This window comes from Hypomesus nipponensis, chromosome 1, assembly GCF_054491055.1.
Source record: "Hypomesus nipponensis isolate SF chromosome 1, ASM5449105v1, whole genome shotgun sequence".
NCBI lineage: Eukaryota > Metazoa > Chordata > Actinopteri > Osmeriformes > Osmeridae > Hypomesus > Hypomesus nipponensis.
In genome coordinates, this window is record NC_140361.1 from 13,582,501 (window position 1) to 13,609,980 (window position 27,480).

The 27,480-nt window shown below is 48.5% G+C and overlaps 3 protein-coding genes across 4 annotated transcripts; 1 reads left to right on the plus strand and 2 right to left on the minus strand.

Moving 5' to 3' along the window:
• Positions 1 to 14,529: 14,529 nt before the first annotated feature.
• On the minus strand, positions 14,530 to 15,983 carry foxi3b (forkhead box I3b). Its single transcript, XM_084699138.1, has 2 exons — positions 15,380 to 15,983; positions 14,530 to 15,098 (listed from the first exon to the last, which is right to left on the minus strand). Exons 1-2 carry the CDS (start codon positions 15,981 to 15,983, stop codon positions 14,530 to 14,532), a joined length of 1,173 nt encoding a protein of 390 aa, XP_084555264.1.
• An 840-nt stretch (positions 15,984 to 16,823) lies between these two features.
• Positions 16,824 to 21,919, plus strand: syce3 (synaptonemal complex central element protein 3). Of its 2 annotated transcripts, XM_084695931.1 has the most exons (4): positions 16,824 to 17,078; positions 18,237 to 18,348; positions 19,303 to 19,433; positions 21,642 to 21,919. In XM_084695931.1, exons 2-3 carry the CDS (start codon positions 18,237 to 18,239, stop codon positions 19,419 to 19,421), a joined length of 231 nt encoding a protein of 76 aa, XP_084552057.1. In that variant the 5' UTR covers positions 16,824 to 17,078; the 3' UTR covers positions 19,422 to 19,433; positions 21,642 to 21,919. The 2 variants fall into 2 exon arrangements, with proteins under 2 accessions (XP_084552057.1, XP_084552049.1); XM_084695923.1 differs by lacking the exons at positions 18,237 to 18,348; positions 19,303 to 19,433; positions 21,642 to 21,919 and adding exons at positions 17,427 to 17,561; positions 17,675 to 18,141 and having other exon boundaries at positions 16,875 to 17,078.
• lcp2b (lymphocyte cytosolic protein 2b) lies at positions 19,501 to 27,273 on the minus strand. Its single transcript, XM_084698291.1, has 15 exons — positions 25,691 to 27,273; positions 25,247 to 25,309; positions 25,084 to 25,130; positions 24,670 to 24,732; positions 24,526 to 24,554; positions 24,371 to 24,408; positions 24,053 to 24,224; positions 22,945 to 23,009; positions 22,776 to 22,837; positions 22,608 to 22,699; positions 22,327 to 22,408; positions 22,071 to 22,161; positions 21,680 to 21,754; positions 21,377 to 21,526; positions 19,501 to 21,159 (listed from the first exon to the last, which is right to left on the minus strand). Exons 1-15 carry the CDS (start codon positions 25,772 to 25,774, stop codon positions 21,034 to 21,036), a joined length of 1,239 nt encoding a protein of 412 aa, XP_084554417.1. The 5' UTR covers positions 25,775 to 27,273; the 3' UTR covers positions 19,501 to 21,033.
• Between the last annotated feature and the right edge of the window lie 207 nt (positions 27,274 to 27,480).

The window sequence follows — 27,480 nt, forward strand, 5'->3', positions numbered from 1 at the left end:
CTCTCTCTCTCTCTCTATTTCTACACCTCTCTTTCTCTTTCTCCTTCACCCCCCCCACCCCCCCACTCTCCATCGCTCTGTATCATTCTACATACCGTAAATATGCACTACTTTCTCTCTTCTTATTTTGCCCAATTTCAAAATGTATTTCTCCTGTCAGCAATGTGTTTGTCCATGTCTTTTACCTTAACCAATTCCAGAGATGGTGCAAGTCTGGAAAAGACTCCATGCCAGCAAGTATTGTTTGTCCTACTCTGCTCCGTTTTGGTTTAGAATTATGTCTGGTGACATTTCTCTCCATAGTGAATCTACAGCCTGACCTTTGAGGAGCTATTCAGACTTCCAGGACGGAGAAATGACCTGAGGATACTATAGTCGGAAGTTCCTACAGAGGAGTCAGAGAAAGTTCACCCCGCCAGAGTTCACACACACACACATCACACAAGACATCCAGATCATTCCACCAGGAGGGCAGTGCCGAGCTAGCACTCTGGGGTGCAGTCACTCCTTGGTCTTCATTACCAGACCAGGGAGACGGCAGCTTCCTCCACACAGAGTGCACAGCAGGGGCTGATTATTCATGCATCCTGAAGTCCCTCTTTCCTCCTGCAGTCTCCCTGCAGCTCACATCTCCTGTCTCCCATCTTTACCTCTGCACGTCTGGGTCAGTGATCAGTGCGCACCTCAGGCTTCATTACAGGACGGCTCCTTTGTCCTCCACGCAGGGTTGACCCTGATGAGGGAGGACAGGGGGTCGGGTCCTGGGGACCACGCAGTCCTGGGTGATTGACGGATGACCGAGCAGAGGGAGTTTGGGGCTGGGGGCTGGGGGCTTAGGGCTGGGTTAGACAGGCCCACTCTCAATGTAATTCAGATCATAAATGGTTTCTAACCCTGCATTCCTAATCCGTATCATGTGTCCCCATCTCCGTTCCTCTGCCTGGGTCTACCTCCATGTTTAGCTCGCTGTGTGTCTTTCTGCCTGCCTCCTGCCTCCTGCCTGCTGCATGCTGCCTCCTGCCTCCTGCCTCCTGCCTCCTGCCTCCTGCCTCCTTCCTCCTGCCTCCTGCCTCCTGCCTCCTGCCTGCTGCATGCTGCCTCCTGCCTCCTGCCTCCTTCCTCCTGCCTCCGCCTCCTGCCTGCTGCATGCTGCCTGCTGCATCCTGCCTCCTGCCTCCTGCCCCCTGCATGCTGCCTCCTGCCTCCTGCCTCCTGCCTCCTGCCCCCTGCATGCTGCCTCCTGCCTCCTGCCTCCTGCCTCCTGCCTCCTGCCTCCTGCCTCCTGCCTCCTGCCTCCTGCCTCCTGCCTGCTGCATGCTGCCTCCTGCCTCCTGCCTCCTGCCTGCTGCATGCTGCCTCCTGCCTCCTTCCTCCTGCCTCCGCCTCCTGCCTGCTGCATATTGCCTGCTGCATCCTGCCTCCTGCCCCCTGCATGCTGCCTCCTGCCTGCTGCATGCTTCCTGCTGCATCCTGCCTCCTGCCCCCTGCCTCCTGCCTCCTGCATGCTGCATGCTGCATGCTGCCTCCTGCCTCCTGCCTCCTGCCTCCTGCCTCCTGCCTCCTGCCTCCTTCCTCCAGCCTCCTTTCTCCTGCCTCCGCCTCCTGCATGCTGCCTGCTGCATCCTGCATCCTGCATCCTGCATCCTGCATCCTGCCTCCTGCCCCCTGCATGCTGCCTCCTGCCTCCTTCCTCCTGCCTCCTTCCTCCTGCCTCCGCCTCCTGCATGCTGCCTGCTGCATCCTGCATCCTGCCTCCTGCCTCCTGCCTCCTGCCTCCTGCCTCCTGCCCCCTGCATGCTGCCTCCTGCCTCCTGCCTCCTGCCTCCTGCCTGCTGCATGCTGCCCCCTGCATGCTGCCTCCTGCCTCCTGCCTCCTGCCTCCTGCCTCCTGCCTCCTGCCTCCTGCCTCCTGCCTCCTGCCTCCTGCCTCCTGCCTCCTGCCTCCTGCCTCCTGCCTGCTGCCTCCTGCCTGCTGCATGCGCGCCCCCTGCATGCTGCCTCCTGCCTTCTGCCTTCTGCCTCCTGCCTCCTGCCTCCTGCCTGCTGCTTCCTGCCTCCTGCCTCCTGCCTCCTGCCTCCTGCCTCCTGCCTGCTGCCTCCTGCCTCCTGCCTCCTGCCTCCTGCCTCCTGCCTCCTGCCTGCTGCCTCCTGCCTCCTGCCTCCTGCCTCCTGCCTCCTGCCTGCTGCATCCTGCCTGACCGCCTGTTTGCATCCCTGCCTGTTTCCCTGCCTTGCTTAATGTTCAATATAAATTCTAAAGTGAATGAAGGTGCAGAGTGGGGTGCTTGTATTCAGATCCCCATAGCTCTCTGCCCTGCACCAGGTGCCTCACCACCACATATCAAACTGGTTTCCAATCCATATCATTAGCACTAGAGCTATTGAGGCAAGGCCATCTCTTAGCGATGGTGTGTTGGGGCTGGGACTAGAAAGTGTGTGTGTGTGTGTGAGTGAGAGTGCGCACACTACTTGGAACTGATTGGAACTGTCACAGACAATAGAGTCTAGAATTCAGTCATTGATTTGGCTTACTAACGCTCTCCTCCTACTTAAAGTGCATCAGCTTTTGGTTTAAAGGTTGACAATTACCTCTCTCTCTCTCTCTCTCTCTCTCTCTCTCTCTCTCTCTCTCTCTCTCTCTCTCTCTCTCTCTCTCTCGATCTCTCACACACACATATACACAAGCAGGCATATTGAATACTCTCACACGCAAAAACACAGACCCTCGGAAACAAACACACACCCTCTCATACACAAACACACACAGTCAGACACACGTCCCACCAACCATCCCTCTCTCCATATCTCAAGCCTCCATTCATTCCAGCATCTTGTGTTGCCCCCGCCCACCCCACATATCCACCTTCCCCCTTTCTTCCCCCAATAATTTCCTCATCTCCATTTTTAATCTGCAGAGCCACTATTTCATTTTGATGACATCACAGAGCGCATTCATGCTGCCCTCATCCAATGGCCGCATTCCTGAAAAATTGAAATGTCGCCGATCGAGCATTGGGCCGTGATTTGTTGACAAGTGACTCCCACGAACAAATGGGAATGTCAAGCTGGCGCCGGCGAGGAGATGGACGTGGATGAATCTCCGTGGAGTGATTCGGACAGCTGCCAGCAGCGAGCGGGCACGCACCCCAGGCATCACCTCTCCCCCTCCTCCTCTACGCGCTCACCTGGAGCCCCACACCTCTCCTCGCTCTCTGAACAGCGCCCGCCTCTCGGTCTCTTTCCGTCTCTCTCTCTCCCATCCTCCCTTTGACCGCGTGAAAACCCCTTCAGCGCCTCCAGGCTCAGCATCTCCTTCCCCCTCCCTCTGCCCGTCACTCCCCTTTCTTCCCTCCTTCCTGACCCCTGCGCGTCCCTCTCTCCTCGCCACGCCACTCTTCCGCTCAACGTCGCTCCTCTCTTTTCCAATGTCCTCCCTCTCGCCTCTCGCCTCTCGCCTCTCCTGCGCGCCCCCTCTCCTCTCTCCTCGTCAGCCGTCAGTCTCCCGTGTTTCACTATTCGCCCTGTCTCGTTGTGGTGGGGGTGGTGGTGGGGGCGTAGGTCTGTCTGCTGCCTGGGGCTCTCTGTCTCTCTGTTCTTCGTCTCCTTGGGTGCTCTCTCTGTCTCCTGGTTGGAGGGAAGTGCTTCATGTTTCTTTTGCTCTTTCTCTTCTCTTCCTTCTCTCTCCTACTCTTCTCTGCTGGATGGCGACGGTGACTTTAGGCAGGGTAGAAACTCCAACACTGTCTTCATGACCCCCCCCCCCCTCTCTCTCCCTCTCTCTATCTTTACCTCTTTTTTCTTCTTCTATTGCTCCCACTCCCGCCCTTGGGAAAGGTTTAACATTTGGATCGGAGCCTGGAGCCAAAATTCATCTTACACACACGCACGTTCACACACAGACACACACGCATGGGAGGAGCTCGGGGCATTAACAGTTGATTCCCTGAGTCTGTGGGGAATGCACCCAAAATGTGTTGTTTTATCGGATATCTACATTTCAAAATCTATTTAAAGAATATTATGAGCCTTGAGTCATCTAGCACCCCCTACCCCCCCCCCCCCCACACACACACACACACACACCCTTTCCCGTGTTCCTATGATTCTGTTTGGGTTGAGGAAGTCTCAGGCCTGTCAGGACCAGGGTTTAGGACCGGGAACTGGACGCTGCATTCTGCTCCACTAGCGGAATCCTAATGAAGATTTCAGGGATTTGGAGCTTGTCTGCTCTCTGTCTCTCTCTCTCTCTCTCTCTCTCTCTCTCTCTCTCTCTCTCTCTCTCTCTCTCTCTCTCTCTCTCTCTCTCTCTCTGCAGAGAGAGCTGCAGTTGAAGAGACAGAGAAGCACCTGGAAGTGTTATTGCATGGAACAGAGCTAGCTTCCTTGTCTCAGCCATAGGGTTCAACAGGCACATATACACAAGCTGGAAACGCCATAGAAACAGTGTGAATCCCACGTGTTATGAAATGGTATTATATTGTAGCGAGATCCAGCATCACACCTATAGAGGTGCCATCTCCTGTGGAAGAGTTTAAACACCCGTGAAGACCAGGGTATCCACCAGTTCATCATCTCCCCATGGAGGATACAAACACAAGACATGATAATTCAACAGGTCTCTCTCTCTCTCTCTCTCACTCTCTCTCTCTCTCTCACTCTCTCTCTCTCTCTCTCTCTCTCTCTCTCTCTCTCTCTCTCTCTCTCTCTCTCTCTCTCTCTCTCTCTCTCTCTCTTTCTCCATCCCATTCTATCTCTGACTATATCTGTCACCCTTTCAATTTTTCTCTCTTGCTCTCTTTCAGCTCAGTCATGCAAGGCAAAGAGCAGAACACTTGTTTGTTGATTATTGAAAAAAAGGCGTCATGTTCAGTTGACTGTATACAGACCGCAATACCGCAAAAATATACTCACAGAACCTGAAAACACAGTATAGGGTGTTCCATTCTTTGACAAATCAATATCATTCTAGAATCGACCTCCTTTTTCTCTTTTAATGGAGAGTCACAGTATGTTATGTGCTGTCGGCAACCATTCATGCTTCCTTATGGATAATACAGTAGATGTTGGAAAAGAATGTTCTACAATTTTTTCTAAAAGGTTTGAGGGAATAAGTCTCTATCTCAATTCAATTTCACTGTCATGGTTTCAAGTGCTTTATTGGCATGTTAAGAATTCATTGCTGGAGCAAACATATTGTACGGTATACACAAAGGATGATATATTTTTCTTTGGCTTTTTTCTCTTTCCCTCCACCCCTCTCCCACTCGTCCTCTCCGTGTTTGAGCTGAGGGGATTGAGGCGGCGTGCTGCTAGTCCACACAGCCCGCTCCCTCCTCAGGCCCGCTGGGATACAGCTCACTGGCAGCTGGTGCTGGGAACAGAAGAGACCGGCAACACCACTTTCCTTGGAGGATCTCTCCATCACTCTCCGTCTCTCTCTCCTCTCCTTTTTCTCTTTTTTTCTCTCTTTATTTCTTTATCTCTCTCTCCTCTCACTCTCCATCTCTCTTTTCTCTCCCTTCTCTTTTTTCCCCCTCCTTCTCTCCCCTCTCTCTCTGTCTCTCTCACGCTCTCTTTGTACAGACATCTTTCCATCTTTCCATCTCTCTCGCTCACTCAACCGTTCGCTCCCCCTCCCGCTCATCATCCCTCCATCCTCGGGGGGGTGTTTAAATGCAAACGCCAAGGATCATGAAGTCACAGCCTCGTCTCAATGTCCTAAACATGGCCGACAGTGGCCAGGGTCTGTACTGTAAGTGGGCATGCGCAAAACACAAATAGATCAGGAATGCGGTCTTGCATTGATCGGGGGGGGGGGGGGCTCGATAACAGGAGTCGTTAACAAGGAGACGTGTAGATTATAGGAAGTCACCCCATGACAACATCTGTCATGTCAGTCGTCCTGAGAGACAAGAGGACTGTGATGTGCCCCCCGTGTGGAGCCTACAGGGTTGGGGCGAAGGAGAGAGAGGAGGAGAGTCCCTAGAGGTCGGAGGGGTGGGGGGACGGGTACAGAGACAGGGAGAGAGGCTTGTGGAGAGAGGGCAGGTCAGCTCGTGGGGGCTGCAGACGGGGTCTTTGGTCAGTTACCTTGTGATCATCGCTCTCGTCGATCTTTCTCCTCCCTCCCTCATCTCTGATCTCTCTCATCTTTCTCCTCTCTCTCTCACATGGCTCCTCTCTCTGAGTCTTGGTTCTCTCTCTGTCTCTGACCAGGGTGTCTAATGAGGCAGTGTGTCAGGGGAGGGATGGAACAAAGCACGCCTGGCCATCCCTCTCTCTCTCTCTCTCTCTCTCTCTCTCTCTCTCTCTCTCTCTCTCTCTCTCCAATCAGGTGCAATATCCACTGCTTTTCAAGTAAGTGTTACAGAGTTTTCTGTGAAGCCTCTCTCTCTCTCTTTTTGTCTCTCACTCTCTTACCATTCCTCCTACGGGGGCTCTGGTCTGAGTCGCCTTCGCAAAACATCGTAACCCTGGCAACCAGACCGAGAAAAGACAAGTCAGGGGTAAATGCACACGTGAGCCTTGGAGATCATAAGATGCTTCTAACCATTAGTGCTTTCCCCACAGCTACCAGGGGTCGGGCGGGGGGGAGGGGGGGCGCCGTTTCCGCAAGGTTAAACTTCCCTCCCCCTCTTCTTTCATCTCTTTCCTCCATCGAGTTCCCTTTCAGGCTGCCCCACGTTGCTGCTTGTCCCCTTACTGGTCATCACCACGCCCACGGCAGTACGCGTCATAGCATTTTGCGCTGCCATTAACTCTACTTGCTGATTTACACGTCCGCCATACCCCCAGTCAAAGTCCTAAACCTGGCCTCCCTTCAGTCAGACCACTGACCCGTGCTCTCTCCATCCAGAATTACACATCGCCGCCTGGAGCCGGTGCTGTCCCTCCACGTGTCTCCGCATGAGATGCAGATGAGCTGCGCGTCAGGATGTGTTAGTGTCCTGGTTCAGGGCCTACTCCTTCAGGTATCCCAGGGATAGAGCTGGGGCCTGGGGGGCCCGAGGTGAGACCGCCAACACCACCACCACCCCCACCTGTCAGCCTGGCTCTGCAGGGGTGGGGGGCGGGAGGAGGAGAACCCCTATTCTGCTCCCTGGAGAGAGGACGTTGTTGCTAGCTGATGCTAACTGCTCGGTTCACCCGGAGTGGCAATGAGAGGTACGCTTCAATGGAGACTCCTTCACCTGTGTGCACACACGCAAAGACACACACACACCTCTGCGCACACACACACACGCAATGTTTTTTACGCACGAGTGAAGCTGTGACACGCGCATGTCAGCACTCGCAGACGCACACACACAAACACAGATACACACGTGCATAGCTGTGTGCGCACACACATACACACACATTGCTCACACACACGTGCAAGCATGTACTGCAGACACACACACACTCACACTCCACCAGCAGCCCAGAGGGGACCACACAGACTCAGCATGCACCAGTTGATTGGTCGAGGGACCGGCTGTGCATCTGGCAAATGATTTCAAAATGAACTTCCAGAACTTACCATCTTTTCAACAGTGGGAATACAAACGGAGAAATGGACATGACAGCAGCCTGTACTGCACATACAGTGAGATACTATAGCAAGGAGAAGAAATGCCATGAATATATTTGTATTCATTAGTGGGTCTTCTGCATGAATGAGTTGACTCTATTAATTGCTATACTGTATGTGGCATTTGACAGAGGCTTGGGATTCCTTCTGATTATATGTGCTGGTGCGTGTTTGCAAAAGTAATTAGGTATGGGTTTGGGAAACTGGATTTTCAGCTCAAATATTGACTGTTATTCTCCTTCAGCTCCCTGGATAGTTGTTTACCGGGGGGTAAAAAGCCGGCAGTTTTAATGGCACATGTATGGAAGGTAAACTCATTTATTTCTGGTGTGAACGCTCGGCTGTATACAGGCTCCCTAGCGTGTCCAGAGACACACTTCAATGAGTTTCCTCGATGGCAATATTACCAGCCTCTCCCGTTGCCTCCTCCCTTACGCTTTTCCTCTCCTTCTTTCTCCCTCTCTAATTATTTCTGCCTCTCTCCTCCTCTCTGCCTCTCTCCTTCTCTCTGCCTCTCTCCCTCTCTCCTTCTTTCTCCATTTCGTTTCCTCCCAATGATTTCCCTACCCCCTTTGTCGTCTTCCTCCCTCCTTCTCTTCCTTCCTTTTCCTCTTTCTCATCCACGCCATCCTTCCCTTTCTCCACTTCTCCACCTCTCTTTTTCCACATTCACAGCAGCGTCACCTGTGTTCACCCGGCTGTCTCTGACCGTCCGCCTCATTGCCGGGGAAACGGTGCAATGCTGCAGCCTGATTGGAGGACAGCCCTCAGCCCTCGCAGCGTCCATGCAGGCGACAGTGAGGGGCGTTGGACGAGACCTCCGTATGTAAATGAGTTCCGTTCACCCTTCGGAGTTGTAGTTCTCCACCCGCCAGTACTCCTCCCCGGGGAACACATGCCCAGGAGGAGAGGGGAGGAGAGAATCCACCAAGCCAACCCTCAGTTCATCCTCCAGGCAAATCCGGATGTATCATCGAAGCAAAACTCCACATGTGCTGGGGGGCCAAGAGGAACACATACCTGTACTCACCACTCCCCCCCCCCCCCCCCCGCAGCAGTCATTACAGTTATCGCCTCAACACAAGCTGCTCACATAAGCTCATACGGGCATCTGAGTGGATCTAAGCTTTAAGTTTATTCTCTTTTGATCTGGCCGACGTTGCACTGTACACAAATTCTGCTGGGGCCTTGTTCAACCTAATCAGCCCGTCCACATGTGTAATACCGTCTGTGTTTAAGTGTCTCCTAACACGATCCTCGCCCTGTATGGAAGAGGGGAGGGGACAGACAGGCCACATCCACGTGTCTGTGTGTGTGTGTTTGTCTGTGTGTGGGTGTGTGCGTGTGTCTGTCTGTGTGTGCGACTGTGTGCGTGTGTGTGTGTCCGGGCATCGCCGCTCCCTGCACGCGTGCGTGTCACATTGCATGACTAATAAACGCGTTTTCATTTTTTTTCCTTCCCTCTTCCGTCCCTCCTCCTTCCAGTAATGAAGCAGCTGCAACACACTGCGGCTGCGAGAGCCGTCCAGACTGGAAGCAGGACTGAAGCCCCTGGGCAGAGGCCAGATCGATTGGCTATCGATGGTGGTACAGCACCTGCTCACCCACACACAAACATGATTCCCATGCAAACACACCACCGCCCATCTATTGGTATCCAATAGATCAGGCAATTCAAATGTCATTGATTTCACTGTTGATCCTTAGTAGAGTGGATACAGAGGCTTTGGAAACTAATGAAAGACTAAGCAGACTCCAGATAATCGTTTTGTAAAAGAGAGATGGATGACTGTGGATGTCTTATAATTGTGCATGGAACAGCGACAACATGCACAACCTACAGGCCACCCTTCCTGGTGGTGTGGACATCTGCAGTTCTCTTCGTGGCCACTAGAGAGACCCTCTCGCTCAGAGACGACGGCCCTCCCGTCAGCCCAACGTCCTCCGGGCTTTTTCTCTCTCTCTCTCTTTGTTTCGCCTCGTTCCTGTCTCTGTTCTCCTTGCTCTCCACCTGAACATATGTGTCAGTCCAGTGAAGTGAATAAACGAACATCCTTTCACTGTTCTCGGCTTCCATCTGGACCTGGCCTACAGTATGTTGTTACATGTAGGTAGATGGACATGATGAGGATGCACTGTGCTTTGATATGTTTAAGCTTCTCTCTACTTTATTCTATCTCCTCTCTTCTCCTCTCTTCTCCTCTCATATTTCCCCCTCTCTTCTCCTTTTCACTTTGTCTCGTCTCCTCCCTCTCTCTCTTTGGCTTTGCTCATTATGAAGCTCTTTGTGTACATGTTGACATGGCAAATATTTTAGGAGGATATAGTACTGATTCATATACACACACACACACACGTTTGAGCCAACAGCATTGTTTGTTGTCCTTAAACCTCAGTTTTCCCCATATCATGTATATATAAGCCAGGGTCTGGAGATGTTGGGGATCACTTCCCTCTGCCGGCCTCAGGAGAAGACAGGGCTTGTTCTGCTCTGAAGGAGCTGACGGAATATTCCGGAACCATGCTACAAGGAACCAATAAGAGGTAGCTTAGAGTAATGTGCGACCATAGGATTCAGGAGTTATTGGATTTTGGCTGATAAGCTCTTGCAAAAGGTGTCTCCTCTCTACAGAAACTACATTCTGATTCGTCCAGGACAAGTTCTAGATCTGAAACGTTCTTCTTCAGTGTTATTGTTCTGAAAATCTTTTTTTTGCACATTTAACCAATCGCTTTGGCTGAACAGTTTGTGAACAAATCGACTGTTTCCAATTGTGACTCACAGATGGTGAAACAACTGATTTGAAACGTCAGATGACTTGACTGATGCACCTCCAATATTCTTCCCAAGAAGGAACAGGGACGAATAATCACGGGAATGTTCAGACAAGGACGTCAAGGGCAGTCCGTGGGGATGTCTGTGTCGCCAGTGGGAACCTCAAGAGTGTGTGTGAGTGTTTACACACAACAGGAGGTTGGAGCTGCATAGTCCTCTTCTAAGTAAAGCATTATACCCAAGGACATGTCTTCAAGCTGGCGTTCTGCTCCGGAGTTGACTAAACAGAACCGACGGTACATGACTTGTTTTAGTAAATAAAGACGCGTGCATGTGCGTTGGTGTCGGTGTGTGTGTGTGTGTTTTGGGTTGATGGATGTCGGGCAGTTTGCCCTCTGTCTGGGGTTATTCGTTTGGGATATACCCCCCCATCCACCCAGTGCCTGCCACTCAAATACTAACAAGCACACACATTCACACACATTGTCCACCATCTAACATTGTCCTCCCAGCGACATCCTTTCTGCTTTCTAATCATATCATGAACAGGAACAACCTCAGGTATAGCTGTGTAATTCCAGTATCACTGAAGTAGAACTATCAAATCCAAACTATCAAAAAGGAGAAAACCCTTTTCCAAACGTTATTCACTGAATGTCACCCCCCCCCCCCCCCTGCCTCCAACCTAACCACCCCACCCAACACTCCTTGACAGGTCTGGTATAATCCCTACTCAGACTGAGTTTACTGTATAAACAGCACACACACACACACACACACACACACAAGGCTTGCCCAGACTTGCTCCCAAACCCTCAGTCCTCCGCATGCACCCCTATATTTGTTGTGCAACGGAAGCAGGTGTTTGTGTATTTGTATACCGTGGGTTTGCGTGTTTGTGTGTGTGTGTTTGAAAGTTCTGCGTGTGTGTGTGCGGTTGTGAGCATGTTCCGTCAGTCAGCCAGGTGAATGCCAGTCAGGTAACAGGTGGTGGTGGTCGAGGATTTATCGTTTTTAATCGTGTCATTCTGTGAAGCAATAATTCCTCTACCCCAGGCTACAGGATATAGATCTCACATGATAAACGGATTCTGTTCCTTTTGGACAGAGATAATGCATTCCATAACACACATACTGTGCGGTACAGTGCTTAGCCACATGCTCAGATACTGTGTGCACGCAATAAGGAGCTGCTCTTTGCACCCCAGTCTCAGGAGAGAAACAAACAACGTTGGAATGGCACCAGGGTTTTAGGCGTTGACAACAGTGAAGACCCTCAGTTGAACACGGGTAACATATGTGTGGTATGACAAATGTTTGTGTTTTGTAAGAAACATGCTGTGCCAACAGATAAGGTGAGGATTCTGACTACAAGCTTTTTTCTGATGACAAAAAAAAAAACCCTAAAAGGACAACTTCAAGACAAACATGTTAATATGAACCCCCTGGCCAAGGCCTAGCCAACTGAAGAATGGAAGAGGGGTGGAAATAATGATCTACAGAACATACAAACATGATAAACTCTCCAAACTGATTGAAGACTGATTGGACTGATTGGAATGGCACGGCATGTCAACTGCCTCTTCCTCATCACACAAGCCACAAGTGGGAGGTGCTGGGACAGTGCAGCCCGCTGTGGTTTCAGGGTCGTTAATCAAGTATGAGGCAGACACACTTTGACCCCTGTCACCCCTCTTCATGATTCAGTTACACATTTGCATGTGTCTGAGGAAGGCTGAACACTTTATTATTTTTTAAAGAAGGATCTTTCGAAACAAAACAACCAATGACGTGTTTTTTTTGGCAGAAACTCTGAAACTAAGCAAAAAGGTTTACGGTGTGTTTGAAAATCAGGGTAAAAACCTTTTTGTAGTCTTACTGTCATCACCCTTTCAATGTTGTTTCAAGTGTCTGGTATAAGGGGTACACAATTAGCAAGCTGTAATGCCAGGAACATTTTATGAAAGATAATTACTTTCCCTCAACCTCTCTAACTTTCCCAGTCCTCAGAAGGTACCAGAAGACTAGAGGTGATCTACAAACTGACCTATAATGTTTAGCTAATACGAGATCTCATTTGCATAAAATCTTAGCATTGTGAGCCTGCCAATGAATCTCGATTTCACAGAGAAGGTTTCATATTTTCATGCATGGCTTCAACTGATGTGTACACATTTAAAATCCATCAATGAAAACTCTTCAGGGCCATCAGTTATGCAAATCTTGATCTAAATTACAGTCTGGCGCAGGTGAGAGGACCGGGTCTTCTTAGCCAACCAACACAATGTGTGCCAGGTGGTATAGTTCTTACAAACTGTAAGATTGTTTTATTCCATCTTCTGCCTCTGTGAGTGTGTGTGTGTGTGTGTGTGTGTTTGTCAAGACAGACACATTTATCAGAGAAAGTCAAACATATAGATTTCAATACTATTCCTTTTTTTTCTTTACTTGTAGGCTATAAAATTCATACAAAACAGGCATTATTTTAACTTGGTCATTACACTGTCAAAGCAATTTAGATTGGGATGTTATCACAGATGTTTACGGTATGTCTCCCTTTACTGTAATAATGAGAACCACAATCCAGGGTGTTTTACAGTGTCAGTAACCTCATGAATAAAAACTAAATGTACTCATCCAGGCCTCCTGGGAAACACTGTACTTACTGTAAAAGGAGAAGGTCAAGGTTATTTGATGTAGTCATGTTTTTTAGTTTATTTTTTTCATTCTGGTTTCTTATCAGAGTAACACTCCTTGAATGTCCCTGTCTCCTTAGGTCTGCATTCTTCCACTACTTGGGAAAACGACTCAGGCTTAGCTCTCACCTGAACAGTCAAACCCCCCTTTTCCCTTCCCAAGACCCAGCACTCACCTCTAACACAGTCAGCAGGATCTGAACAAGAGAGAGAGAGAGAGAGAGAGAGAGAGAGAGAGAGAGAGAGAGAGAGAGAGAGAGAGAGAGAGAGAGAGAGAGAGAGAGAGAGAGAGAGAGAGAGAGAGAGAGAGAGAGAGAGAGAGAGAGAGAGAGAGAGAGAGAGAGAGAGAGAGGGGAAGAGAGGGAGAGCGTGAAGTAAGAAAGAAGAGAAGGAGAGAGGTGAAGAATGTGGATTATCTCTGTTTGTAGGAATCAGTTAAACATCCACTGTGGGATCACGTTACACTGACTAGCAGGTTCTGTTGTTTCACTGGTCATCGTTTTCCTGACAGGATTGTTATGTCCGTGGTTTCTGTGTGTGTGTGTGTGTTTGTGTGTGTGTGTGTGTGTGCGTGTGTGTGAGCAACCGTGTGTGTGAGTGTGCATTGATTTTACTGTTCTTCATGCCCATGACCATAAACTACTTTTTTTGTAGAAAATGACATTTCCGAGGATATTATTTATACTTTATTGATATAAAAACAAAATGTTCCAGATTCCAAACCTTTTTTTACACTTGAGTTTAAGATATCAAACACACAATCTAAAATACAAACTTGGAAAGAAAAAAAACAAATGCATAAATAAGAAAACAATATACAATCATAAAATACAGATATTTACACATTTCAACTGTACTTTTTCCGACTTTTTCAGTTTGTAACATTTTGAAATTCAAAAGTACTACTCATGGCAGTGATGCTGTATGTCATCAACAGAACATGCACTGTTTACTTACACAAGGTATATCCTTTTCACTAGTACGTCATTTGAGTTCATGGACTCATTTCAGCATTAGCTGATCTGGAATCTACAAAGGAGTGAGATCTGTTGACCATAAGATAAGACTTCAGACTACTGAGGTCTGGTAATCAGTCAGATCTCAGTGTACTGTTCTAGGGAGTGTTTGTCTGAAGCATCGGTGCTGAGTCAACGGTTCCTGTGGGAATCGGTCCCTTCTAACACGACAGTCACACGCTAGCAAGCTCTCCCCACCGTGTCAGCGCAAACGATCATCTCCAAAACTGTTTGTGTGTGTATTGTAACAAGTATCCTTCTTTTTTTTTTTCTCTCTTTCTCTCTCTCTCTCTCTCTCTCTCTCTCTCTCTCTCTCTCTCTCTCTCTCTCTCTCTCTCACTCTCTCTCTCTCTCTCTCTCTCTCTCTCTCTCTCTCTCTCTCTCTGATGGCTCTCAACCCATTGCCAGTCAGAAACTCAAAGTATGACCCCACTCTCCAGTTCAATTCAGTCTCTCTCGCCAGCCTTTTCACACCTCTGTGCCTTCTCTGGGATAAAGGATCCCTGATGAGCCCAGGCCTGGGTAGAAGTGCCCATTATACTGACTGAGGATGGAGCTGCTGTACCCCAGGGAGGGTTGAGTGGGTGAGGAAGAGAGTGTAGGGGGAGGAGGCAGTGGCGAAGCCCACTCAGGTGCTCCATGGCTGGGAGAGTAACTACCAAAAACCCCAGGCTGTGTAGGCCTCTGATTCCCATCCATGGGCAGGTTGACGGACAGGGATCTGTTGAGCATGTCTTCACCAACCTCATTGGCTCCCCCAACTGCCACTCCAGACATCTCAGACAGGAAGCTGCTTAGGCAGGGGGCGGGGCCAGTGGATGTAGGGGAGGGGATTCTCTCTGGGGTGGGGGACATGTCAATGGCAGGGTTACCAGGGTGCTTGGGGCTGCCCCTCTCGTTATCAACAGACTCCTGACCCCCGGATCCGTCCTCACCACCGGACAGGACATCCGACTTCCTCTTCCTCTTCCTGCGGAAATTTCCGTTGTCGAACATCTTCTCACAGTTTGGATCGAGTGTCCAGTAGTTACCCTTTCCTGGGAGTGGAGATGTCGAGGAGTGCATTAGATACCAAGCAGTTACAACACAGCCAATGACAACTCTATTAAACAATTACATAATATTGTTCATGAAATTATGATTTTTATGTCAACCTTCCCCTATTAAAAAAGGAAAATATAGCCAACAGAAAATCAGGGCTATGATCTGAGCAAAGTGTATTTTCAGAAAGGTTCATTGATTGCATTCTTGAGTTTAATCCTCAAGGTCAACGGTAGACGAGAGCAGTTGATAGGGGATCAGGGAGAGAGAGTCTTACCTGGATCATCCTCGTCTCGCGGAACCTTCTTGAAGCAGTCGTTGAGCGACAGGTTGTGTCGTATCGAGTTCTGCCAGCCCGCCTTGCTCTTATTGTAGAAGGGGAAATTGTCGGCCACGTACTGGTAGATCTGGCTCAGAGTCAGCCGGCGCTCAGGGGCCCCGTGGATCGCCATGGCGATGAGCGCAGAGTAGGAGTAGGGAGGCCGGACCAGCTTCATCAGGTCCTCCTGAGAAGGAAGAGAGAACCAGCCTCCCATCTCCCCTCCAGGCCCCCCGGCCCCCCCGGGCCCCAGATAGGGCCTCTGCATGCCATAGTGTTGGGGGACGAATGGTGGTCCGGGGTTCCCAGGGGGCCCGGTGGTGGCCAGGTAGGGGGGTGCGTTGATGCCCGAGCCGTTGAACCACAGATAAGGGTTGGGGGTGGAGCTGGTGTAGTCACCCAGGTCATAGGTGGACGGGGCGGTGCGTTGAGGGCTGGGCAGGGAGGGAGGAGGGTAGTAGCAGTCGCTGTACATGCTGAGCTCTGGAGGCTCCTGGCCCAGGCTGGGAAACTGGGGGCCGCAACGAGGAGGTGACTGGTCCTGGGGCTCGAAGGAGGTCATAGTTTGGAGAGTGCTGACCGCTGGAAATGTCCTCTGTTGAGCTGTTGTCCTTGACTCCAGGAGGGAGTTCCTCCCTGGACGACCAAGATGTTTGTTCGGTGATTTTAAAGTTTTCTGAGATCCTCTTTAATTTCTTCAGGTCACTTGAAGTCAGCGTTCATTTCCGAGGAAAACATTTAAATATTCTATCTGGCTTGTCCCTTATGTGTCTCTTCCTTTCTTTCTCTCTCTGTGTCTCACTATCCACCCGTTTTTTTTTTCTTCTGCTCTCTACCTGCTACCTCTGGATCAGTTGCCCTTGCTGTAAGTCAAAGCTGTCACCTGTCACACCTGTTTTATCTGTTTCCTTGGGGACACCCCCTGCCTCTTTTGATTGGTTGTTTACCCAGGTGAGCAGTTTGACATTGCACTTTTTTTGCTCCGACAAACTGCTGAGTTTCTCTCTAACCATCCATGTATTACACTTATTTGATTATTAGTATTAATACATTGCAATAATTGTGATATTACATTGTAATGTTATAATATTACTGTAACTGTAATAAAAAGTTAGGCCTATCAGGCTGTTGTAAAAGTTTTTTTTTCCACATCTTGATCGTTTTAAGCGAATAATATCTGCATGTAGGCTACTAAATGTGTTTGAGGCATCAATAACCTAAATTACTTCGCTAATTTAATTAACAGTAGGAGGTGTTGTGTTAAAGACCCGGCTCACTTATAAATGCTATCTTGGTTTTCCCAGGCAAAAATATAGGCTATATAATTGTTTCCCAGTGGGACACATTTCTGGCGCCATCGTGTGGATGAATATGAAAGCAAAAGCAGCTCTTTCTTTAATTTAACACTCTGTTGACTAACATTTTGCTTTCCATTCCAAACATCCCAATATCTACGAATTTAGGAATTTTACCAGTTTCCCGCTTCGATTCCACCTCTTGCCTGTGCTCGAGGCGCTAACGGAATAAAAAGCACGTCAACTGATTTAATCAGCAGCATACATTGTAAACATAAAGACTAATAGCCAATTAGTATACTTCGCTACTTACATTGCCTAGCCTACATAACTTGTCAATTTGTTTTCTTTTCATTTTAAAGGTAAGAAACAGAGTCTATCTACTGTAGTTATAAGCAGTTGTCCACATGTTGCCATTAGGTAAAATGCTTAAAAAGCTACGTAGCTATTGTAAAGAAGCGTACTATAAATTATAGTATAATATTATAGTATTTATAATATTATAGTACAGTAGGCTATACTATAATACCAGGCTATATGAAATAGCCCAGTACAGTAGGCTAGGCTACACCTGCCTATTTTGAATCGCTGAAACAACAAATAAGTGATTCGGTAGTTAGCTCACACAGCTTGCTTGCTTGGCTGTTTTGTCAACGATAACTGTTGGTACGTAAAACTGGCTTTCTCACGAGTACAACTGGTATCTCCAGACCAGAGTATTGGGTTGACTACAATGGCCGACGTTTGCCCATCTTCTGGCGAGTATACAGAGGACTGCGGAGAAGAGAGGGTACAGCAGAACAAGGACTTAGAGAGGATGATTGAAGACATGGAGAATATATCAGGTGTTTGCTTCTGGACCCATACAGCGATTCAGATGATAATTCCCCACTTGTGTACTCAAACAGCCGCCTGCCATCCACCGCTAGTGCCTTGTTCTCCCTCTGCCCAACTGTAGTGCATCTGACGTGGATGGCCTATGACATGGTAGTGCAACGGACCAGCCCAGAACTGTCTGACTCTCTCAAGAAGTTCAAAGAGGAGTACCTTCGCTGCGCGGCTGCCATCTGTGACTCCCTAGGCCAGGACCAGGGAGCCTGCCCCAGGGATGTGGAGCAGTGCCAATTGCAGGAGCCCGGTTTTGAGATAGCGATGGAGGAATGCCCAAAGAATGTGGATCACACAGCCACCTCACCTCCTGCAACGGATGTGCCCTAAATGGATTAGCATATGTATAGCCTAGCTCAGCAGTCTGGTTTCCACTGTTATGGAATATAATCCAATCTCTGTAGCTGTGCAGGGCCTGGGATGGAGACCATGTCTGGTTCTCTAAAGGTGTCGTTTTGACATAGTTTGACATTGTGCCTGTTCTGTTGTTTTTTCCCACTGAATAAAAAGAAACATGGTTCAAAATACAGTGTCTGCACATTTATTCGGCCAAAATCAAAAACCACAATTTGATGAAGACATTGACGTAAGTGCTACAGCTGCTGATGCCTGTGCCTCTGACTGTCTTCCAGATGGAGAGAGCAGAGAAGAACACAGAGGAAAGTGACCCGACCGCCCGCGTTGACCTGCAGCACGTGCTGAGAGGGCTCCACTCCATGTCTGAGTGCATGGACGACCTGGCGCGTATGTCTCCTGTCTATCACACGTCTTTTACACCAGCATATCAGTAGGATCTCGTATCGTTTTTTTCTTCGGCAGAATGGAAAATTACCCCGAAGCTTAGCAAAATTGCAGACATGCAAAGTGCGTGATGCAACTGTCGCAGACGACCTGAAATGTTATCCCTGGCGCGCCATATTAGAATTTTCCTCCGCCAACTGATGGGCTGTCCGACCTCGTTTCAGAGATTCGGGATGTGCCGTGTAGTATTACGATGACAGCCAGTCCCCTTGTTGTTTTTGAGAGGAGGGTTAATGGACGTATCACACACTCAACAAGTCTTTATCAGATAGACCTATCGCTTTCAGGTGTCTCAAATGTTTTACTTTCCCACCTGGGACGGTTGATGGGCAAGCTATTAATCAGCACTGGCAACCACCCGGCAACCACCCACCCCGCCCCTTTCTGTCTCCTCCCCAGGCCAGAGAAAATATCAGTTTTGTTTCCTATCACTTTCACCCACACACACATTTCAAACACAACCAGACTTGGCTCTTCACTCTGACAGTCTGAGACCTGTTTGTGATAGTCAAACAAATATGACAGGAGGCAGTTTGGAACACGTCCTTCTGATGAGCTGAACTGGGTGGGATGTGCCAGCTGTGGGAAGGTATAAAACATTTGGCTACGAAACCAGGAGATCACACGCTCACTGACAGTGGAAACCTACTGTAGAAGAGACTCAAACACGTGAATGACAAAGGATCCCTGTTGGATCAGTGAATTTGGAATAGTGATTAATGAAAGGAAACTTGAGACCCTGTGACTGTGTGTAGGGATTATTCGAGTTTTTCACTTAAAATCTTTTTTTAAAATGTCATGCCCAACGTTTGAAACAGTAAATGTTGTATGCCTACTGTATGTATGTTTTTACTGTCCTGATATTGGGAGGATTCCCATGACATTGTGTCCCCCCAGTGCGGACCCAGCTGAGACAGTGTGACCTGATCGTGTGCTTCAGCCATCCTGACAAGATGGCTTCCCTGGAGAGACCTGAGGACACCTGGCCCGACACTGGGACCCGGTCCGAGGAGTGAGGAGGAGGCAGGGTGGGTACAAGCAGGAGAACAACAGACAACATCAATCACATTTGATGGAAAATCTTTAATGATGGAAACAACTAGATTAATAGTGACTAGAGAGGGTACAATTTCTGGGGAAATTGTAGGGTGTGCTTGCTTGCGTCGGCTGCAGAGGGGTCAATTTTTCAACTGATATTTCTGTGTATTTTATATAAAAAATGCATAGCCTACTTATTATTTATAAAGATTACGTAGATTTAAAAGCATTTTTTCGGCTCATTTACAACTCAAATACTAAGAGTGAAGAGTAGGCTAGAATGGAATAATTGTCTTCTCTTTTCCCCTGCAAGAGGGAATGGTGATCAGCAGCCTCAGTTGAATCAAAATAAATACATTTGGCAGACCGTTGTAAAAATGGACGTAATCTCTATGATTTAAACGTCATTTCAAGTTTTTCCCTTCTCGTGATATTTTCAGGCATTTAGCCTACTCATATTGCATTCATTCATTAATAAAGAACCCCCTTTGAAGCTTATTCTAACAATGTTACCAGCAGGACAGTAGCTATCTCAGATGGAATCGCGATTCAAATAGTACCATCTGCGAACTGAAAATATGCCCTTAAAAACGTAAATAAGCTTGACATTTATTTAGGGGAAAACCACATTCATAAAAATTTCAGTGGTAGCGATCATTGTCAGTAACAAGGCAAAATGCGATATATCCCTGTGTGGAGAAGCTGCCCCGGTAAATTGTACTACTACAGTACTAGACTGTGTCCGTCTTGGTAGCGATTGCGTTGGTTGAATTCGATTTAACGTTCCGTTTTATGGTTTAGGCTGAAATTAATTATTTTCATGAACAGATTTTAGGCTTTAAGTTTAGGCTGTGGCAATCGAGTTTCAGGTTAGTAGAAAGACTTTTGATTTAAGTAAGGGTACTGCCAAACATGTGCTGCCGTTTGACTTCCTACTGTAAACAGCTGTGCCTGTAGAGATGTTTTTGTCAGCTACGTACCTATAGACTAGGCTACAGCGTTGCAGTGAGCTACACTGGTTTGAAAACCAGGTAATGATAATTTCACCCACAAATCATTTACTTGTAATCTATTGTCATAATAAATCCTACAACAAAAATGTATTTTTGAAGAATGTTTATTTTAACTATTGAAAACAGATGCATCATAGACGTCTATAGTATGTGTTAGCCGGGCTGTTCTGCTAAAGGCAGTCACGTGTTTTTGTGACGTTAGTGACGTATAACGTCACGTCAGTGACTGTGGCTAGTAAGTTAGCCACCGTTAGCTTCACCTTTTGCCACAAAAACGTAATTTAAACTTAAACCATGTAACGGAACGTAAATAAAAATACAAGTAACTCAATCGCTACCAAGACGAAACTTTTGACATCGACGTTGTCTATGTAGCCCAAATATTGACGAAGCCTTAGGGGTGTGAAGAGAAACAATAATACTAATATATATGTGAGAGCTGAAGAACTGACACCATAGAACATAAAACATCTCCGTTAAAAAACAACAACATACAACATTTTGCTTCAACTCAACACACACACACACACACACAGTCCGCCCGGTACCGTTGGGGGGACGGGGGACGGGGGGGCAGTCATCGTGCGGCGGGGTACAGCAGGCAGGATTGTCTCTGGGGACTGGACTCTGGCTCCATGGCGTTGATGAGTATGAGGGGCGTCTGCGTGTGCTGGCCTATGATGTCCCCGACCGTGGGTAAACTCTGCAACACAGCGCACACAGCACACGCCCGCCGCCGTCAGCACCGCCGCAGAGGCTGGTGTGACAACCCAGACGCACACATCCCACCGCTCCACCTCTCAAACTGAACGCTCTGTCGTCTCAACGATTATATTCAGATGCTACCATAGGGCTGGGGTTCTATTGGCGCAGGTTGAAAGGGACCAGGGTCACGGCGGGTGGGTCGTGGTCTGGTTTACCTGGAAGCCATTCAGGCCCGTGCCCAGGGAGTATTGGCCTCCTTCCAGACGTATCTGGATGTTGTACACCTTGTCGAGGAAGAGAACCATGAGGGTGTAGGGCTGTTCAGACAAGCCCCTGGAGCTGTCCCTCACCAAGAAGGCCCCGTCCTGACACACACACACACATGAGACGAGGACTACATTCCGAATGACAAACGACAAAGTGAAATGTGTTTCTCCCCAGAATGATTGACGGTGTGCGGCTGTGTTTGTGTGTCGTCAGGTTGCCATGGCAGAGAGGGACCAGGGTCTCGTCCTCACCTGGTTGATCCTTCGGAGCAACATCTCAGCCTGCTGTCTGCTTATCTGACCTCCATACCAGCGAGGGTCCATGCCCTGGAGGCATCACCATGGAGACAGAAACACACGGTCGGTTAGTGCCAACCGACGTTCTCTAAGTCTAACCGCTCATGGTCCTCGGCACCCGTTGGATTGTAATTGGATGTAAATAACCAGTTTCATTTGGAACGTCAATAAACATACATTTACCAGTTAATTACGAGGGAGTGGGCGCTTAAGGACGGCTAGAGTGGGGTTTGCTGTTTACGTCTGGTGCAACATCGCCATCTTGTGTCTAAGTGGCCTCAGTTACACTTTACACCTAGATCTAAAAAGTTTCACAGCACAAGGTGAACCGTATGACTCATCTGACCGTGCTCGGTCCAGCCTGGGGAAAGGAGGGCACGTTGTGTTGAGACGAGGGCAGGGCAGGGGGGCCCGGAGTGGACCGACCAGAAGCGGCTCTGTGAAAAACAAGGTGACATATCTTAGATAAGCACCTTAACCTGCCTACATACAGGCTCAGGTTCTGCATGGTCTCAGTGGGGGGTTTTTTTGCTGGGGGGGGGGGGGAGGAGACGGAAGCTTCCAGGAAGCTTCAGTTAGCTGTGGTAACAGCTGTGGTTTACCTCATGTCAGGTGGCTTTGGGGCCATCAGCTGAGCAGGCAGGCCCGCTCCAGGGTGCGGGAAACCGAAAGGACTGCCCTCTCCTGGACACAACATGAAATACCACCACAGCGTTGGCCAAAAACCACACACACAATCGATACAGCAGTCTCATTTCGTAGTCCCGTGTTCACCTAATCTACTTGTACGACTGCATTTTGACAACCGCATAGACAAGAGAGATTTGTGTCAGCAAGTACATGTGCTAAAGTGTGGGGGGTCTGTGTTGCGGGGGTTGCCTACTGGAGATAGGCAGGTCTGTCCTGAGGGGCCCGGCTACACATGGCTTCCTGCTCCGGTCCACCTGGGGAACAGCGGGGCCTGGTGGGGCTGGTGGGAGGGCATGAAGACGACCAGCGTTACACAAAACGTGTGACCACACAGCCGTGCATCCTGCTGGGGACAGACTTACCCGCCTTCGGGAACAGTCGCTGTGGGGCGGCGTTGGCCCTTGGTGGGGTCGGCCGGGCGGCCTGTCGACAAGAGAGGGTTTGATGGGTCATGTGAAAAGGGGCGTCCGAGGCAGAGGAGCAGGGAGGGGAAGTGTGGGTGAGAGGACAGCAGCGGGGAGGGCACTCACGCGGGAGGGAGCCGGCACCTCCGGTCGCTGCGGGCGCCTGGGGGCCGAGCCTGACGTCACACAATCTGCACACACATCAGCACAAACACACACACAGACACACACACATAGACACACACACCCAAGACGGTGTTTCCCACAGATTAGAAAGCAATTTGTGGGGTGGGGTGGGGTTCAAAATAATTCCTTCGCTAATAATTTGTTACACAGAACTTTATTATATTAAATAATATCAATCAAAAATGAATCACACGCCCAACCCAAAATACACCCATTTAACACCATATACAAAATTCACACCCCAAGTCCTATGTGCCAGAAACAAAAGAATAGAAATGAGTTCCCTTGTCCTGAGACCTGCTTTCTGACCTGCCTGTTTCTACATGTCTGTCCACCTCACCTGTTGCTTCAGCTGGCTCTCTCACAGCAGCATGCTGGGATGCTGTCCTCCTGTCCTACTCTTTCTTCAATGCCAAACAAACATATCTCTTTCTCTCCCTGACCCTGTCTTTCTGCTTGAGCAGCACTGGTTGAAGCCTGAAAATATCTGGGGAAATTGTGGAGTGTAGTAGTTACTGCACTACTACAGAAGTGTACTATTTAGCTAGCTCTACAATTTACCGGGGCTAGGTCTGAATGAATATAGGAGAAAAACGGAGCTGCCAGCTGTAGGTATATGCAGGTACTGTAGCAACGCTAGTGCTAAATAATTATTTAGCTGGTCGGCTCCATGACGCCGGTAAGTAGGGCACGTGAAATTGCTCACCAAAAGAACGAAGAGTATACATAGGAGTAGGGAAATGAAATGCATCTGAACGAATACGGTGCATGTTTTAAATAGCGTAAACAAAATTGTAAAAATAAAAACGAAACAAAACAAATAATTTGTGGCGCACCGCCACAAATTAGTCTATGTGTGGGAAACTCTGCAAGACAGATGCCTCATAATAATATAATTTACAGTATTTCAGGAGGAAATATGTAGCCTATGTTTGACCTGATGAATCAACCACTCAATGTCCTTTTGTCTTCACACAATACTTTTTTATTATTGTGTGTTACGGCTTATTGAGGAGCACAGTGTCCGGTCCCCCGTGCGGTTCCATACCTATGTAGTCGTCGTTCCTCAGGGGCTTAGCCAGGCTGAAAGCAGGAGGGATGTCCACCGTGTTCCCCGAAGGAGGGGGCTCGTAGTCCTCGTCACTGCCCCCGGCCCCCGGCTCCTCTGGCAGGGGACACACGTAGTTCTCCTCTGGACTCTCAAAGTCATTGTCGCTTTCCTGGGGCAGACACGAGGGGAACACAACCACACACACAGGGTTGTTCCAGTTGTAAAGCAGCCCTCGTGCTGAAAAGTACGTGGGCTGTATATTCTATAATCTCATGCGTAGCCCCAAAAACTAAACAACAGAGATGACAAACTTACAAACTCCTCACGGCCCCATATTTCTTCCTGTGCAAAGTCTACAGGAAGAAGAGAGAGATAAGCAGTGAGAACAATAACAATAACTTTTGTTTGTATCCTAAACTATGTTCATATAACCAAAGTTAATAGATTTTAATAGTTTGGCTCTACACTACCTTGTGGATTGTGCATTTGTTCTTTAAATCTGTGAGAACAGGAGACAAGGACATATCACATAGCCTAGTCTTAAATGAAGTGGTTAATTCATCAGGTCAAACAAGGGATATTCCTGCAGCCAATATTCAAAAGTGTTGTCTCACCTTCGACCAAAGCCTCTCTTCTCTTCTCTCTTATTAATATCTGTACATATTCTAGCGATGATGCTAGAATACACAACACTGAGTAGTTACAAACCAAATAAGAAATGCTTTCTTAAGAAACATTTTACACAACTCCTCTATCTTGTCCTGTGGTTTTTGTAACTACAGCAACAAAAATGACACTTCCTCCGTACATTGAAACTAAACTGACATCATAGTTAATAGTGCTGGCCAGTTTGATGGCTATTAGCAGCAAGTACAGAAATACCCTTGTGTCACGTGAGCGGTTATCATTACCTCACAAAGCCCCTCACACCAATCCTCACCCTCAGTCTGTGTGTGGCTTCAGATATTGTTGTGGATATCAGTGTGTGTGTGTGTGGCTTCAGATGTCTTTGTGGATGTTAGACTTACGGAATGTGCTTGCTTGGGAACTTCTGCAGATCATTCTCCATCATTTTCTAGAAACACCGATGTTACATCGGCAAACACAAAGAAAAAAGAAACGCATATTGCTTTGCATGGTGAAATGTCAGTGAAAGATATTGTTGGTGGAAGGGATGGCGCGTGTACTAACCAGGAACCTCTCTCCTGTGATGTTGTTTCTCATCACCACTTTGTCGCAGCCAGACAGCTTCAGCTGAAGGGGGTTCATTCACAGTTTTGTCTCATGCAAGGCCAGCTTTCTCACTTGCTGATGCTTAGATGTTGCTTAACTGTATGTATGACATCCCTATTTGACAGCATAGTATAGTATCTTTTTCAGGTTTCCTTGTTGACTGAGAAAACTTTTAAACAAACTTTCTTTAGTGTTACTCACAGGACACACGACTGCTCTCAGATCGTTCTCATGTGAACAATAGAATGACATAGTTTGTACATTGGACACCTTGCCATGACACAAATGAATTTGTCTTGAATAGAATAACGCCTGCACTTGTGTGGCCTACTCCCCCCCCCCCCCCCCCCCCCAGTCTTTTCACAAGAATCATTTTGAAAAGACTTGGAAGTTCACGCTTACCTTCTTCATATAATCTGCCAGGCTGTGAGTGCTCCACACCTGCACCTCTGATCTGGACGGAATGCTTTGCAGACTCATGGCCATCTTCTCTTCCTACTTCCTCTCAGATACGGACAGTAGGTCTAGGAGGTCCACCCCAAGTTGACAAGACCCATCTAGACGGAGAGACATAGAACCGCATTACGAAAGGAGAAATTGCTCAAGGCACCAGCAAGCCACCAGTATACCACCAGACCAACCTGCAAGGAGTTACACTTCCTGCATGGTGTTTATCCAAGGCGAGATCATCACTGCGCTATGTCGAGCGTTCTGTGTAACTGTACTGTGATATTGAGGGTCCAGCCCTCACAGTCAGTTTCACACCCAAGCCTTTCCTGTAAAGCCTGACCAAAAGAGGAAGCACAAGGCCACAGACCATGTCAGAGTGGGCGTGCTTCTCGCTGTGCAAGGCCTTTGTGAGCATAGAGGCCGATCATACTGTTTGTCTTAAAGTGGCATCAGAACATGCAGCTTCACTGCGTCTCGTCTGTGTAGGAACACAGCAGGAAGGGCCTCTGTCAAAGCGTATTGCCGGTGTGCTCCGTTTACGTCGGGTTTGTTGACGCTCTGCTCCTCTGTGGTGTTATGGGTGTGTAGAAAAACACAATTAAAATGTATTAAATTAAATTCATTCCACCTTGGGAATCTATCCAGGCTGTCCCTTAAGATCTCCTTCATTCGTTGTCCTAAAACCGTGTGTCTAAAAGACTAGTGTGTTTGTCCACTCAAGTGATTTACCACCCATCTATATCACTACTCAATCATGATGTGTTACATCAGCTTGAATAGAAGCCCTGAACTCCATTCTATCTTTCAGGCTCTGGGTCTTCTGTTATGTAGTCACATCCACATGTTTGAAAATGCTAATGAGGAAAGCTACCTTGCCTGGGTTGTAAACCTCTGTCACAGGAGGTTCTCTCTCTGTGTGTGTGTGTGTGTGTGTGTGTGTGTGTGTGTGTGTGTGTCTGTGTGGCTGTTCGGACAGGCCTCCTGTTAGGGCATGTCCAGCCCACCCCTGGATCTCTGGTATCTCACACCCAGGTGAGAGAGGAGGGGAGCAGGGAGAGAGGCTGATCAGTCAGCCCCCCTGACCCCCAGGCCAGGCTGGATGAATACAGGAGGATCCCTGGGGGGTCCCCGGCCATAGAATGACACCACCCCAGGCTCTTTCTTCCCAGGCCCCCCCTGGATGTGACATATACCTCCACACGCAGAGATATCTAAGATATCTCAATCATACGGCTTACTCACAAACTACTTACACTAGGAAATGTGTTGTGTCCAGTGTGGATGTGTAATTATGGTGTAATCTGATTGATATGCAATGACTAAAACATTGAGGTCTTGGAGATCAAACCGTTCCCGAGGGCAGGCGAGTCAAGCAGCTTTGTAGAGCTTTCCAGAGCTTTCTGTATCTTTGTTATGCATAAGCGGCCCTCCAAGAGGAAACAGGCCTTTTGTAGGCCCAGGCAGACAGACAGCAACACACACACTCAGCCCAGCGTGCTCCTAAACATAAGGCCTGCTACCTGGGTAAGTCTGGACCGAAAGGGGTGTGTGTGTGGGGGCGGGGGGTCAGTGTGAATCAAGGGGCGGGAAGAATCCCCGAGCCTGACATTCATTAGCACACAGCAGGGCAGCGTGGGTAAACCAGGACCTCGTCAAAGCACCCCCTCCCAGATGAAAGCTGGGGAGGAAAGGAGATGTGGGAGGCGTGAATATGTCATTTGTGTCATTCTGGTTTACATCTT